A 15,252-nucleotide genomic window follows, 5' to 3' on the forward strand; every position below is an offset into this window, starting at 1 on the left:
CCGGTATCGTCTATTGGCTATGTTAGAGTAGGAAGCTGGCAACGTACCTCTTTCAACATCCCCCGCCACCTCTGCTGATAACTGCGTAGCACACTCCCGGTAGAGTCTCTCGGCAATGTTAAGGTAGGAAGATGGTAACGTACCCCTTTCAACATCTCCCAACATCTTCTGCAAAGATTGTTTGGTCTTAATTTTCTTTTCTGTCTTCGCGGTTGACTGGTTGGACGCGCTTGCTTTCCACGTATTCGGGCCAACCTTTCCGACGTCCATTAGATTCTGCTTGCTTGACATTCCCTTGGACGCAGTATTTGGTCTTTCCAATAGACTTGAAAGCGAGATGCGTTTTTGTTTCTTTTCCAACATTTCAGTGTTTTGCTCTTCCGGAGATCTTGTCTTCTTTCCCATATTATTAGGAGGAGTTTCAAGTTTTCCTTTCGTAGCATCTTACTCATTCGTCATCGGTTCGTTTTTGTTTCTTTCCCGACATTTCAGTGTTTTGCTGTTCCGGAGATCTTGTCCTCCTTCCCATATGATTAGGAGGAGTTTCAAGTGTTCCCTTCGTAGCATCTTACTCATTCGTCATCGGGTTCATTCTCTTCAACTTTCGTCGTAGTGTGCCTGATAACCTTTTCTCGTAGTCAGTATTGTGGCGTTATCTCTGACGCCATTGACATTGACCATGTCGTAAGTTGGTTTCGCCAAGATGGTGATATTGAAACCTTCATTTACATCCGAGTTGGAATCAGATTCTCTACGTCCTTTCGGAGGGCGAAAAGCACTTAAGCTCCCCTGAGCCTTTTCATCTCCTTCATGCATCTTGCGAACGGCTATATAGCTATTCTTCCTTATAACATTATCTTCGACTACCGGAGCCAAGTTGCCCACACTTATAGAAACATTGCTTGTAACTCTTGTTTCAAAGACAAGTGCAAAGTCAACCACATCTGTATAAGGTCTGATCTCGATGCTCCGTGATTCATATATTGATCACTAGCGATCAGCACTGGGGCACCTTCCCCTCCGTTGTATGAGTGTAATCGTTTGATGTCATATTCATTTGGGTTTTTTATGTCAGGTTTGGATCGCGAGAGACTATAATGCGACTCCTGAGTCTGAAAGCCCTAAAGCGTCCATCTTTTCCCCCTCTTCATAGATTATTAATACATTCACGGAAAGTTAAGTAACAGAAAGTAAAGGTCTGATTACTACTACTACTACTACTACTACTACTACTACTACTACTACTACTACTACTACTATTACTACTACTACTACTACTACTACTACTACTACTACTACTACTACTACTACTACTACTACTACTACTACTATTACTACTACTACTACTACTACTACTACTACTACTACTACTACTACTACTACTACTACTACTACTACTACTACTACTACTACTACTACTACTACTACTACTAATACTACTACTACTACTACTACTACTACTACTACTACTACTACTACTACTACTACTACTACTACTACTACTACTACTACTACTACTACTACTACTACTACTACTACTCCTACTACTACTACTACTACTCCTACTACTACTACTACTAAAGGTCTGATTACTGTAGCATTTCAAATTAAATATGACAGAATTCCTCATGAGGAGGACCCTATTTCCATACCTTTGAACGTTCACTTGGCCTAGAATGGTTAAAATGCGCTCCTTTATTACAGTTTCGCCTAACAATTTCTGATCTTCACAATATATTTTGTACCATTATTCACTGTAATTCATCTCACCTTGAAAGTTCTTTAGATTTCGGTTTAAGCATCACTCCTTCCAAATCGTTGGTATTTAAAATTTTTATATTTTTCTCACTCGTTATATCTTCATTTTTGGGCTTCAATAAAGCTTCTAAATCTTCAAAGATTTTATAATTTGAAGGCTTTGATTTCACATTCAAAATGTCTTCTTTATTGCTAGAGTAGTGTTGCAAGCAGTTGTTAACATCGACAACTGTTTCCTTGGCATTCCATGTATCTTGAGTATTGTCTTCAACATCAGCATCATTGTTGTCCTCTTCCAGCGGTGAACTAGAATGTATATAAAGTTCAGTATAAGCATGTGTAAAATTCAATGAGAATATGAAAAACATTTCCCTCCATTATGAGAAATTAATTGAGTGAAGATAATGTGTCATACGATCTCAAAACGATCTCGGTAAAATATACAATAAATTGTATAACAATATAACAGTTGGATGTTGCATGATCATGTGAAATTCAATGAGAATATGACAAATTTTCCCCTCCACTATGGGAAGTTCATTTCGGATATTGGATGAAAGTAATTTATGACGTCTAACAATCACGTTAAAATAGATAAAAAAATTGTATAACAGTTGGATGTTGCATGATCATAACTTCAACACAATGAATGTGGCTGCCTTTCGGAGAATATTTTAAATGCGATCCATGGTAAAGAGTTTTAATAACACATATTTGTTCCATATTAGAAAACAATTCTGAGTAAAAAAATACATACATAAACAAACTACCACCAACACTAAAATATACCTTAATATAACATCTGATTTTGAATTCGATTTAACACGTTCCTCATTGTCTATCAAATTTCTCTCATCTTCCTTCATATCGTCATTATGAAGCCCAACAAATTTCATAAATTCCGGTGATAGAAACGATTTATTTGTTGCAGATTTGTCTTCATTAAACCTTAAATCAAGGTTACTCCGATCGCGTTTTTCAATAGAAGAGGAAGAATGTTCGCGAACAACACTTTTATCACTATAATCATTTTACGATATAAAATAGATATAGACTGAAGGTCAGATTATAAGAAATTTATACCTAGATTTGATCCAAAATTTATTTTCCAAAACAGCCTCCACAACATCAGCTATATCATGCATTTCCTTCGATTTAGTTTTTGTTTCATTAGAATTAAAAATCAGTTCAGAGCCCTTAATCTGTCTATTTTGAGTCTCTGGGGTAGTTGGATCCTTTTCCTCGTCTGTATATCCATTTTGGGAGGCTTCCGATTCGAGTGTCGGTTCAGAATTATATCTATAAACATAGACAGATTAGACAACATAATGTAACCAAAACTAATGGAAGAAATAATTAATATGACTCATACGCCACAATGCATTGTACACTAGAGCGTATGATTTATTTTATTGGGAGCACAAATTAAAAATGCGCTATTTTGCCAAATGTCTGAGAATTGATTGCGAAAAAAATGTAACAGACTGACCAATTGAAGTATTGTCCATGGCCAATCACTACTTTTTCCCATATATCTGGAAACAATCGAATACTGCGACGAAAACCAGACTTGTCTTTGGACACAATCTGCAAATCAACCCAATTTTTGTCTTCCTTATAAACTATGAACTAAAATAGCAAGTCTTCCTTATGAACTAAAATAGCAAGTAATGCGTCATAGATCGGAAGGAGTAATGTCAAGGCTATACGGCGTGTGAGGTAAGACTTCCCATTTGAATGTTTCCAAATAAGTTTGGGCCGAGCGTTATTGTGCTGAAACTCATCGTTTGAATTCGATGCGCGCGTCTTATTCGGTCCCACCAAATACACAGCATAGGATTCTTTCCATGGATTTTCGAACTTACCATCGAAGTTGAGGCATGAACGGCTTAGATTAGGTTAGGTCCAATGGCAGCCTTTTATTTCAGGATCACCTAAACTATTCAGTACACAGTTGTGAACTTATTGGCACTGAGTGCAGCCCGATTGTATGTTTAGCTCAATGTCTGGGGACTTCGTTTTTTATAGGCGAGTCCGAACGGCGAAATCACTCAGAGAAGCATTACGGAGAGGGAATAATCCACCAGCATTACTGAGAGAGGATAATCCACCGCTGAAAATTTGATTGGTTTTCGGTCGAAACTATGATTGAACTCAGGACCCTTTGTATGCAAGGTGGGCATGCGAATCATATCACCACGGTGGCTCTGGTAATATACCGCGAAGAATAAACGACGCGTCTACTATTCGCCACTGTGGTTAACTTCTCTCTTGTCACTGAGTGCCCAATGCCAAGGAAGCTCCTTTTTTTAGCCGAGTCTGAACATCTTGTCCCAATGGATGGGGTACGATTTACCTTTTGAGTGTTCACGAATAAGTTTTTAAGGGTTTTGCAACATGTGGCCGAGCGTAACGTGCTGAAAAAAACAACTTTCCTATCGGAAAATGTGACCATTTTTCACGCTGGGCTCCAACCCTTTAAGTTCGATACAAAGCTCCTGGAATAATTTCACTCGCTTGCAGCAGCTCATAGTACACCACACCCAGCTGGTCCCACGAAAGCATAGGCTTCTTTCCATGGATATTCGGCTTTTTCGAGGCATGACCCGGGTAACGATTTTTTCGCTTGGGATTTTCAAAGTGGCTCCGCTTTTCCTCACCATCTACGATGTGTTGCGAACACACCTTTTTTATCGCCTTTAGAGTACCTGTTCCCAAGTGAAAAATCCAGTTTAAGAATCTGGACTTCAACTTGTACGGTACTTAATTTCCTTGCCTTTGAGTCATGGCTTGTCACGTAACTTCGAAGTCTTCACCGAGTAATCGGTCCAATACAGCCTTCCACATTAAAATCACCAATTCTGAAACGCAAAACCCACCTTTTGAAACCAATGCCGGATAAGGCTCGGAGAGTAATTCGAGTAATCGGTCCAATTCAGCATCTTCAAACTTTTCGGCTATCCTGGACGTTCATTGCCTTCCACATCAAAATCACCAATTCTGAAACGCAAAACCCACCTTTTGAAATCAATACCGGATAACACAAGGCGAGTAATCGATGCGATTCAGCTACATTTTACTCGAAATCAAAGAAGTAAATCATAACTTCCCGCAAATGCTGTTTTGTGGTCACGAAACTTGGATTAATTAAGTTCGATACAAACCTCCTGGAATAATTTCACTCGCTTGCAGCAGCTCATAGTACACCACACCCAGCTGGTCCCACGAAAACATAGGCTTCTTTCCATGGATATTCGGCTTTTTCGAGGCATGACCCGGGTAACGATTTTTTTGCTTGGGATTTTCAAAGTGGCTCCGCTTTTCCTCACCATCTACGATGTGATGCGAACACACCTTTTTTATCGCCTTTAGAGTACCTGTTCCCAAGTGAAAAATCCAGTTTGAGAATGTGGACTTCAACTTGTACGGTACATAATTTCCTTGCCTTTGAGTCATGGCTTGTCACGTAATTTCGAAGTCTTCACCCAGTAATCGGTCCAATATAGCCTTCCACATTAAAATCACCAATTCTGAAACGCAAAACCCACCTTTTGAAACCAATGCCGGATAAGGCTCGGAGAGTAATTCGTGCGTTTTATATTAGCCGAGTAATCGGTCCAATTCAGCATCTTCAAACTTTTCGGCTATCCTGGACGTTCATTGCCTTCCACATCAAAATCACCAATTCTGAAACGCAAAACCCACCTTTTGAAATGAATACCGGATAACGCAAGGCGATTAATCGATGCGATTCAGCTACATTTTACTCGAAATCAAAGAAGTAAATCATAACTTCCCGCAAATGCTGTTTTGTGGTCACGAAACTTGGATTAATTAAGTTCGATACAAACCTCCTGGAATAATTTCACTCCCTTGCAGCAGCTCATAGTACACCACACCCAGCTGGTCCCACGAAAGCATAGGCTTTTTTCCAATGGATATTCGGCTTTGTCGAGGCATGACCCGGGTAACGATCTTTTTCGCTTGGGATTTTCAAAGTGGATCCTCCTTTCCTCACCAGCTACGATGTGATGCGAACAAACAGTTTCTTTATTGCCTTTAGAGCAGCTGTTCCCAAGTGAAAAATCCAGTTGAAGAATCTGGACTTCAACTCGTACGGTACCTAATTTCCTTGCCTTTGAGTCATGGCTTGTCATGTAACTTCGAACGATTTGATAAGTTATTCGTGCGTTTGATATTAGTCTTCACCGAGTAATCGGTCCAATACAGCATCTTCAAACTTTTCCGCAATCCTGGACGTTCTTTGCCTTCCACATCAAAATCACCAATTCTGAAACGCAAACACCATCTTTTGAAACCAATACCGGATAAGGCTCGGAGAGTAATTCGTGCGTTTTATATTAGTCTTCAACGAGTAATCGGTCCAATACAGCATCTTCAAACTTTTCGGCAATCCTGGACGTTCTTTGCCTTCCACATCAAAATCACCAAATCCGAAACGCGAAACCCACCCTTTGAAACCAATACCGAATAAGGCTCGGAGAGTAATTCGTGCATTTTATATTAGTCTTCGCCGAGTAATCGGTCCAATTCAGCATCTTCAAACTTTTCGGCAATCCTGGACGTTCTTTGCCTTCCACATCAAAATCACCAATTCTGAAACGCAAAACCCACCTTTTGAAACCAATACCGGATATGGCTCGGAGAGTAATCGATGCGATTCCGCTACATTTTACTCGAAATCAAAGAAGTAAATCATAACTTCCCGCAAATGCTGTTTTATGGTCACGAAACTTGGATTGTTGTTACACCCCCGAGCACAGAACTGAACGACTTCGCCAAACGCCAATTTTTTCCTAACCTTCATCCTCCGCATTACATCGATATATGCTACGAAAGTCTTATATGATATTCTTATGGCTGAGGATTTTTTTAAAGAAATTTTCTCATAAAAATATAGAATGTTTCACTAAATATAGAAAATTAAAATTTTTGCTCTTGGGAGAAAAATCCCGCATTACTAATTTGCATACCCATCTAATAAATTAATATAAATCATTCGCTCCATGGGACACAATTCATTGTACACCAGAGCGTATAACTTATATTAATTCAATTAATATAAATCATTCGCTCCATGGGCTTTAACATATAAATGCTTACTTACGATGCAATATAAGCAATATTGGATTTAATTTCTTTGGTTTTATATTCGCTGTTTTCGGTTATTCCAATATTTTCAATTTTTGTCGTAACAACTTCATCTGCCACGATTTGTTTAGGTGAACTAACACTGTTCTCAATCTTTGAGTCATTTGTTAAAGCTTCAGCCATCGTTTGCCTGTGATGGCCTAAATGCCATTGTGTTATAAATTTTCTTTCATAATTTTTTGGTTTAAGTTTTGGCGGTATGATGGTGATGTATTCATTTGAATTGAGTTTTTCAAATAAAATCAATTTTTGCTTTACACCTAAAAGAGCTGGTTCTGGAGTCACTGGGGATTCTTGTTCATCGTGGATTGTATCCTGAAGTAATAGAGGAGTGCTAGCAAATCTATTTCTGGATGTTTTAAATTGGGGTTGAAATTTTCCAGGGTAATTCTCGTTATACTCTGTTTCCTCTGAATATTCTGGCAAATTTGTAATAGAAATAGCCATATTGGTTTTGAAATCCGAATTCATTGTATTATCCGTATTAGATATGCTTACATCATTGGAACTATAACCAATGGCACTCCAACGTTTACTGTTTGATTCGAATTTTGCAAATGTTCGATCTCTTTGGAATGTCCGACGTGTTGTATCATCTGACATTGTAATGTAGAGGTATTACAAAACAAATTATCTGAAACAAAAAATGAAAAATAATTAAAAAAACACAAAACAAATCACGAATCAAAATTTCCCTTTCTTAATGCTATTAGTAGTATTGATAGATGAGTTATTGCAGCGACTATGTACAAAATTGACCGATAAAAATTTTCCAGCTACGGTTGCCACTCGTGCCAAACATAATCTACCAAAATTTGAAGATATTTTTACCAAAAATCTAGATAATCATAATAACTTAATTTGAAGCTTTGCATCAATTTTTTGTCAAAAATTTATTACTATGGAAAATTTTGTCAAAATTTTATTTCTATGGAAAATTTTGTCAAAATTTTATTTCTATAGAAAATTTTGTCAATATTTTATATCTATAACATTATGCAAAATTTTATTTTAATAGAAATTTTTGTCAAAATTATATTTCCATAGAAAATTTTATTTGTATAGAAAAGTTTATCAAAACTTTATTTCATTGAAAATTTTTGTTAAAAGTTTATTTCTATAGAAAATACTTGGGTTAATCGGTTTACAAGATTTGTCTTTTTTCAGTGAAAGCCCCACGTACGTATACGTATTATTAATTAATTAACAATACTTATACGCACTCCATATCAATTATGGCCAAATTTGATCGAAATGTATGCCGTAGTAGTAGAAAATTCGATCGTGAGTTGGATGCAACACATATTCAAAAATTAACCTGGACTAAAGCCATTCATGTTCCAAAAATTGCAAACTTGCACCAATGTACAAAATAAAGACTGTCTATGTCTGTGTTTTTTTTATCATTTTTTTAGTTTTTATTGATAATTTAATTTGTATTTACATTAATTAATGTTTAATTTTTGTTTACATTAATTAAAATACTAAAATTTTTATTATTGGAATTTTATTTGATTTTCTACAACCTTTTTATACCCTCCACCATAGGGTGGGGGTATATTATCTTTGTCATTCCGTTTGTAACGCATCGAAATATCGCTCTAAGACCCCATAAAGTATATATATATATTCTGGGTCGTGGTGAAATTCTGAGTCGATCTAAGCATGTCCGTCCGTCCGTCCGTCCGTCTGTTGAAATCACGCTAACTTCCGAACGAAACAAGCTATCGACTTGAAACTTGGCACAAGTAGTTGTTATTGATGTAGGTCGGACGGTATTGCAAATGGGCCATATCGGCTCACTTTTACGTATAGCCCCCATATAAACGGATCCCCAAATTTGGCTTGCGGATCCTCTAAAAGAAGCAAATTTCATCCGATCCGGCTGAAATTTGGTACATGATGTTAATATATGGTCTCTAACAACCATACCAAAATTGGTCCACATCGATCCATAATTATGTATAGCCCCCATATAAACCGATCCCCCGATTTGGCTTGGGAGGCCGCTAAGAGAAGCAAATTTCATCCGATCCAGCTGAAATTTGGTACATGGTGTAAGTATATGGTCTCTAATGACCGTGCAAAAATTGGTCCACGTCGGTCCATAATTATATATAACCCCCATATAAACCGATTCCCCGATTTGGCTTGCGGAGCCTCTAAGAGAAGCAAATTTCATCCGATCCGGCTGAAATTTGGTACATGATGTTAGTATATGGTCTCAAACACCCATGCAAAAATTGGTCCATATCGGTCAATAATTATATATAGCCCCCATATAAACCGATTCCCAGATTTGACCTCCGGATCATCTTGGAAGAGCAAAGTTCTTCCCATTCGGTTGAAATTTGGTACGTGATGTTAGTATATGGTATCCAACAACCATGCAGGAATTGGTTCCTATCAGTCCATAAATATATATAGCTCCCATATAAACCGATCGCCAGATTTGACCTCCGGTGCCTTTTGAAGAAGCAAAATTCATCCGATCTGGTTGAAATTTGGTACGTGGTGGTAGTATATGATATTTAACAACTATGCCAAAAGTGTTCCATATCAGTCCATAATCATATATAGCCCCCATATAAAACGATCCCCAGATTTGACCTCCGGAACCTCTTGGAAGGGCAAAATTCATCCGATCTGGTTGAAATTTTGTGCGTTATGTTAGTATATGGACCAACAACCATGTAGGAATTGGTCCAAATCAGTCCATAATTATATATATAGACCCCATATAAACCGATCCCCAAATTTAACCTCCGATACCTTTTGGAGAAGCAAAATTCATCCGATCTGGTTAAAAGTTGGTACATGGTGTTAGTATATGGCCTCTAACAACCATGCAGGTATTGGTCCATATCAGTCCATAATTATATATAGCCCCCATATAAAACGATCCCCAGATTTGACCTCCGGAACCTCTTGGAGGAGCAAAATTTATTCGATTCGGTTGAAACTTGGTACATTGCGCTAATATATGGCCGCTAACAGCCATGCAAAAATTGGTCCATATCGGTCTATAGTTATATATAGCCAATCGCCAAAACTAATCTACCAAATTTTATTTCTATAGAAAATTTTGTCAAAATTTTATTACTATAGAAAGCTTTGTCAAAATTTTATTTCTGAAGAAGATTTTGTTAAAATTTTATATCTATAGAAAATTTTATTAAAATTTTATTTCTATAGATAATTTTGTCAAAATTTAATTTCAATAGAAAATTTTGTCAAAATTTTATTTCTATAGAAAATTTTGTCAAAATTTTGTTTCTATAGAAAAATTTGTCAAAAATTTATTTTCTATAGAAATAAAAATATACATATATAGAAAATTTAGTAAAAATTTTATTTCTATAGAAAATTATGTCGAACTGAATTATATACTTCTTTAATCGACCTTTTTTGTCTAATATATACCACGTATGGGCTAACTTACAATTTAGAACACAATGTTAAGAAGTTTTAAGATACCTTACCATGTGTAAGTATTACCGCAACCCAAGTAATTCGATTGTGGATGACAGTCTTTCGTATAAGTTTTTACGCACTACATGGTGGAGGGTACATAGGATTCGGCTTTGCCGAATTTACGGCCGTATATACTTGTTATTTTTTATTACAGTTTTTTTTTTATTTTTACTAATAACTATTTGTTTACTAATATTTTAGAGTTTTCTACTTTCTGTCATTATTTTTTTAAATTTTTGTTTACATTAATTAAAATTTAGATTTTTTTATTTTTATTATTATTATTATTATTTTTTTAATTCATTCGTAATTTTCTTATTTATTCATATGCATTGCTAATTTTAAATTAAAACTTTCTTTTAATTATTTTTGTTTTCTTTTTAAAAACAATTCTATATTGACCAACCGTAATTTTAGTACAGTATATAAGTTCACACTTTTTGTAATTTTTTTTTTTTAATAAAAATGTAATGATACATTTTTTTCTCCAAATATGCTATCATATAAACAAAAACGTTGTGTTTTTATTATTTACCACCACCCTAATAACCAAACTGTTTTCATTATATTTTATCAATAACAACAAAAATTAAATAAAATAACAGCAATAACAACAAGAACTCTAATAAAATTCTGTTTTTATTGTCACACTTGAAATTTCAGTTAAATATAGAAATTCATCAAAATTCACTTTATCTTCACATATATGTAGGTGCTATTGTTTAATATAAGTTTACAACTTCATTTCACTTTCAAACCGAGATATTCTTGCAAATATTATTTTATTATCTACTACTTTATCGAAACTTAATTATAGATATGAATCTTGTAGGGGGTTTTTATTCACATACACCTATCAAGTTCTCACGGTTGAAGTTGAAATTGTCAACACCAATGTAAATGCCTCACACCTTTTTTTAGCGAGGGTTCTTTATCGGACGAATTTTAAAATACAACTAATGCGAATTGAAAAACGAGTTCGATTATTCTCTAATAAAAATTTTGCTATCAATTTCCAATAATGTTATCTTGGTCTTTATCATGACCATTTGAGAGGGGGTACAAAAGAAAATCCAAGGGAGACGCATAAGGGGGGCTTTCCAATGGTGGGCAAACCATTCATAATAATCGGCCATGAAGCTATCACTATTACACTATTGGCATGAAGAAAACAAATCAAATAATATTTTTCGAATTTTCCATCAAAACGTTTTATATAAGACACTTTTAATATAATCTAATCAGTTTTTAAAAAAATTACATTTGAATTCCTTAATATTCCTTTTGAAATCTTTTGAGGACAGTATATACTCGGACTCTTATAATCACAACTACATACAAAAAAATTATTTTCTGATTCAATCACGAAATTAATTGATCCAATTAATTTTTTAATTGAAATGTCTTCAATCACAGAAATGATAGTATCAATTAAAAAATTAATTGAAGGTCAATTAAAAATTAATTGATCCAATTAAAAAATTAATTGATACTATTAATTTTTGTGATTGATTTTTGTTTCAATTAAAAAATTTGTTGATTCAATTAAATTTTTAATTGAATATTTTTTAAAACTCAATTAAAATTTTAATTAGAAAATTTTTCGTGAAATTTTTTTCTGTGTAACAATTTCATTAATGGTTTTGGTTAATCGATATACAAGATTGGTCTTAAGCAACGAAAGGCCACATGTACGTATAAGTGCTATTAAGTAATTAATAATAATTATACGCACTACATATCAATAAACCAATGGACCAACATTTTTTCAATATTTTTAATAAGACGGACATGCTAACAATAGCAACACGCCGGAGGATACCGTAGTGCCAGGGTTATCACGTCCGCCTTGCATGGATTTAATCTCAGTGATGATGGTTACATTTCAGAGTGTTAACAATTTCATTTCTATAGAAAATTTTATCAAAATTTTATTTCTATAGAAAATTTTTCCAAAATTTTATTTCTATAGAAAATTTTGTCAAAATTTTATTTCTCTAGGAAATTTTGCAAAATTTTATTTCTATAGAAAACTTTTCCAAAAATTAATTGCTACAGAACATTTTTCCACAATTTTCTTTCTGTAGAAAATTTTCCAAAATTTTATTTCTATGGAAAATTTTGTTAAAATTTCATTTCCAAAGAAAATTTTGTCAATATTTTATTTCTATCGAAAATTTTGTCAAAATTTTATTTCTATAGAAAATTTTTGTCAAAATTTCATTTCCACAGAAAATTTTGTCAAAATTTTATTTCTATAGAAAATTTGCCACAATTTTACTTCATATAAAATTTTGCCAAAAACAATTTTATTTCTATAGAAAATTTTCTCAAAATTTTATTTCTATAGAAAATTTTATCAAAATTTTATTTCTATAGAAAATTTTCTCAAAATTTGATTTCTTTAGAAAATTTTGTAAAAAATTAATTTCTATAGAAAATGTTCTCAAAATTGTATTTCTATAGAAAATTTTTCCAAAATTCCATTTCCAAAGAAAATTTTGTCAAAATATTATTTCTATTGAAAATTTTCTCAAAATTTCATTTCCAAAGAAAATTTTGTCAATATTTTATTTCTATCGAAAATTTTGTCAAAATTTTATTTCTATAGAAAATTTTTGTCAAAATTTCATTTCCACAGAAAATTTTGTCAAAATTTTATTTCCATAGAAAATTTGCCACAATTTTACTTCATAGAAAATTTTGCCAAAAACAATTTTATTTCTATAGAAAATTTTCTCAAAATTTTATTTCTATAGAAAATTTTATCAAAATTTTATTTCTATAGAAAATTTTCTCAAAATTTGATTTCTTTAGAAAATTTTGTAAAAAATTAATTTCTATAGAAAATGTTCTCAAAATTGTATTTCTATAGAAAATTTTTCCAAAATTCCATTTCCAAAGAAAATTTTGTCAAAATATTATTTCTATTGAAAATTTTCTCAAAATTTCATTTCCAAAGAAAATTTTGTCAATATTTTATTTCTATCGAAAATTTTGTCAAAATTTTATTTCTATAGAAAATTTTTATCAAAATTTCATTTCCACAGAAAATTTTGTCAAAATTTTATTTCTATAGAAAATTTGCCACAATTTTACTTCATAGAAAATTTTGCCAAAAACAATTTTATTTCTATAGAAAATTTTCTCAAAATTTTATTTCTATAGAAAATTTTATCAAAATTTTATTTCTATAGAAAATTTTCTCAAAATTTGATTTCTTTAGAAAATTTTGTAAAAAATTAATTTCTATAGAAAATGTTCTCAAAATTGTATTTCTATAGAAAATTTTTCCAAAATTCCATTTCCAAAGAAAATTTTGTCAAAATATTATTTCTATTGAAAATTTTCTCAAAATTTTATTTCTATAGAAAATTTGGTCAAAATTTTATTGTCATAGAAAATTTTCTCAAAATTTTTGTGCTATAGAAAATTTTCTCAAAATTTGATTTCTATAGAAAATTTTGTCACAAACTTTGTTTCTATAGAAAATTTTATCAAAATTTTATTTCCATAGGAAATTTTGCAAAATTTTATTTCTATAGGAAATTTTGCAAAATTTTACTTCTATAGAAAACTTTTCCAAAATTAAATTTTCCAAAATTTTAATTCTAAAGAAAAATTTCCAAAATTTTATGTCTATAGAAAATTTTGTTAAAATTTCATTTCCAAAGAAAATTTTGTCAATATTTTATTTCTATCGAAAATTTTGTCAATATTTTATTTCTATCGAAAATTTTGTCAAAATTTTATTTCTATAGAAAATTTTCCAAAATTTTATTTCTATAGAAAATGTGGTAATTCCGAAACGTGCGTCCATCCAACCATCTTGCAGTCTATAGGGCTTTGCCCAAATAAATTTGACAAGCATTATTTTCCTCTGTTGGTTAAGCTACACTTGTAGTTTAGTCAATGTATGGTTTTAAGCTGAAATCAAAAAAAAACAACAACAACATTTTATTTCTATAGAAAATTTCCCACAATCTTACTTCATAGAAAATTTTGCCAAAATTTTTACTTCTATAGAAAATTTTGTCAAAATTTTATTTCCATAGAAATTTTTCTCAAAATTTTATTTCTTTAGAAAATTTTGTCAAAAATTAATTTCTATAGAAAAATTTCTCAAAATTTTATTTCTATAGAAAATTTTTCAAAATTCCAATTTCTAAAGAAAATTTTGTCAAAATATTATTTCTATAGAAGATTTTGTCAAAATTTCTATAGAAAATTTGGTCAAAATTTTATTTTCATAGAAAATTTTCTCAAAATTTTATTGCTATAAAAAATTTTCTCAAAATTTGATTTCTATAGAAAATTTTGTCACAAACTTTGTTTCTATAGAAAATTTTGTAACAATTTTCAGTTCGATAAAAAAAATTGTAAACGTTTTATTTCTATAGAAAATTCTGTCAACATCTTATACCTGCAGAAAGTTTTGTCAAAATTTAATTTCTATAAAATATTTTGTCAAAATTTTTTTCTATACAAAATTTTATTTCCATATAAAATTATTTCAAAATATTATTTCTATAGAAAAATTCCTAAAAATTTTATTTCTTTAGAAAATTTTATAAAAATTTTATTTCTATAGAAATTTGAAATTTGGTACGTAGTGTTAGTTTATGAGCTTTAACACTCATGGAAAAATTGGTCCATATCGGTAGATAATTGTATATAGCTCCTATGGACCGATCCCCAGATTGGACCTCCTGAGCCTCTTGTAGGAGCAACATTCATCAGATCCGGTTCAAATTTGACACGTGGTGTTACTGTATATTCTCTAACGATAAAATATGTCCATATCGTTCCATAATTATATATAGCCCCCATATAAACCGATCCACAGAT

At 32.3% G+C, this 15,252-nt stretch overlaps 1 protein-coding gene across 1 annotated transcript; it reads right to left on the minus strand.

Moving 5' to 3' along the window:
• Positions 1 to 887: 887 nt before the first annotated feature.
• On the minus strand, positions 888 to 11,344 carry LOC142237685 (uncharacterized). The gene is made up of 7 exons (XM_075309078.1): positions 11,273 to 11,344; positions 6,887 to 7,564; positions 2,842 to 3,057; positions 2,548 to 2,778; positions 1,771 to 2,064; positions 1,653 to 1,725; positions 888 to 1,112 (listed from the first exon to the last, which is right to left on the minus strand). Exons 2-7 carry the CDS (start codon positions 7,531 to 7,533, stop codon positions 888 to 890), a joined length of 1,686 nt encoding a protein of 561 aa, XP_075165193.1. The 5' UTR covers positions 7,534 to 7,564; positions 11,273 to 11,344.
• Positions 11,345 to 15,252: the final 3,908 nt, after the last annotated feature.

This window comes from Haematobia irritans, chromosome 5 (genome assembly GCF_050003625.1).
Source record: "Haematobia irritans isolate KBUSLIRL chromosome 5, ASM5000362v1, whole genome shotgun sequence".
Taxonomy (NCBI): Eukaryota; Metazoa; Arthropoda; class Insecta; order Diptera; family Muscidae; genus Haematobia; species Haematobia irritans.

Excerpts from the sequence above, each read along its gene's own strand:
- LOC142237685 (XM_075309078.1), bottom strand. The coding sequence starts at position 7,533 with ATGTCAGATGATACAACACGTCGGACATTCCAAAGAGATCGAACATTT. Across the intron at positions 3,058-6,886 it reads AATATTGCTTATATTGCATC|ATATAATTCTGAACCGACAC; the intron begins GTAAGTAAGCAT and ends CTATGTTTATAG. Across the intron at positions 1,113-1,652 it reads GGCCAAGTGAACGTTCAAAG|ACTCAGGAGTCGCATTATAG; the intron begins GTATGGAAATAG and ends TAGGGCTTTCAG.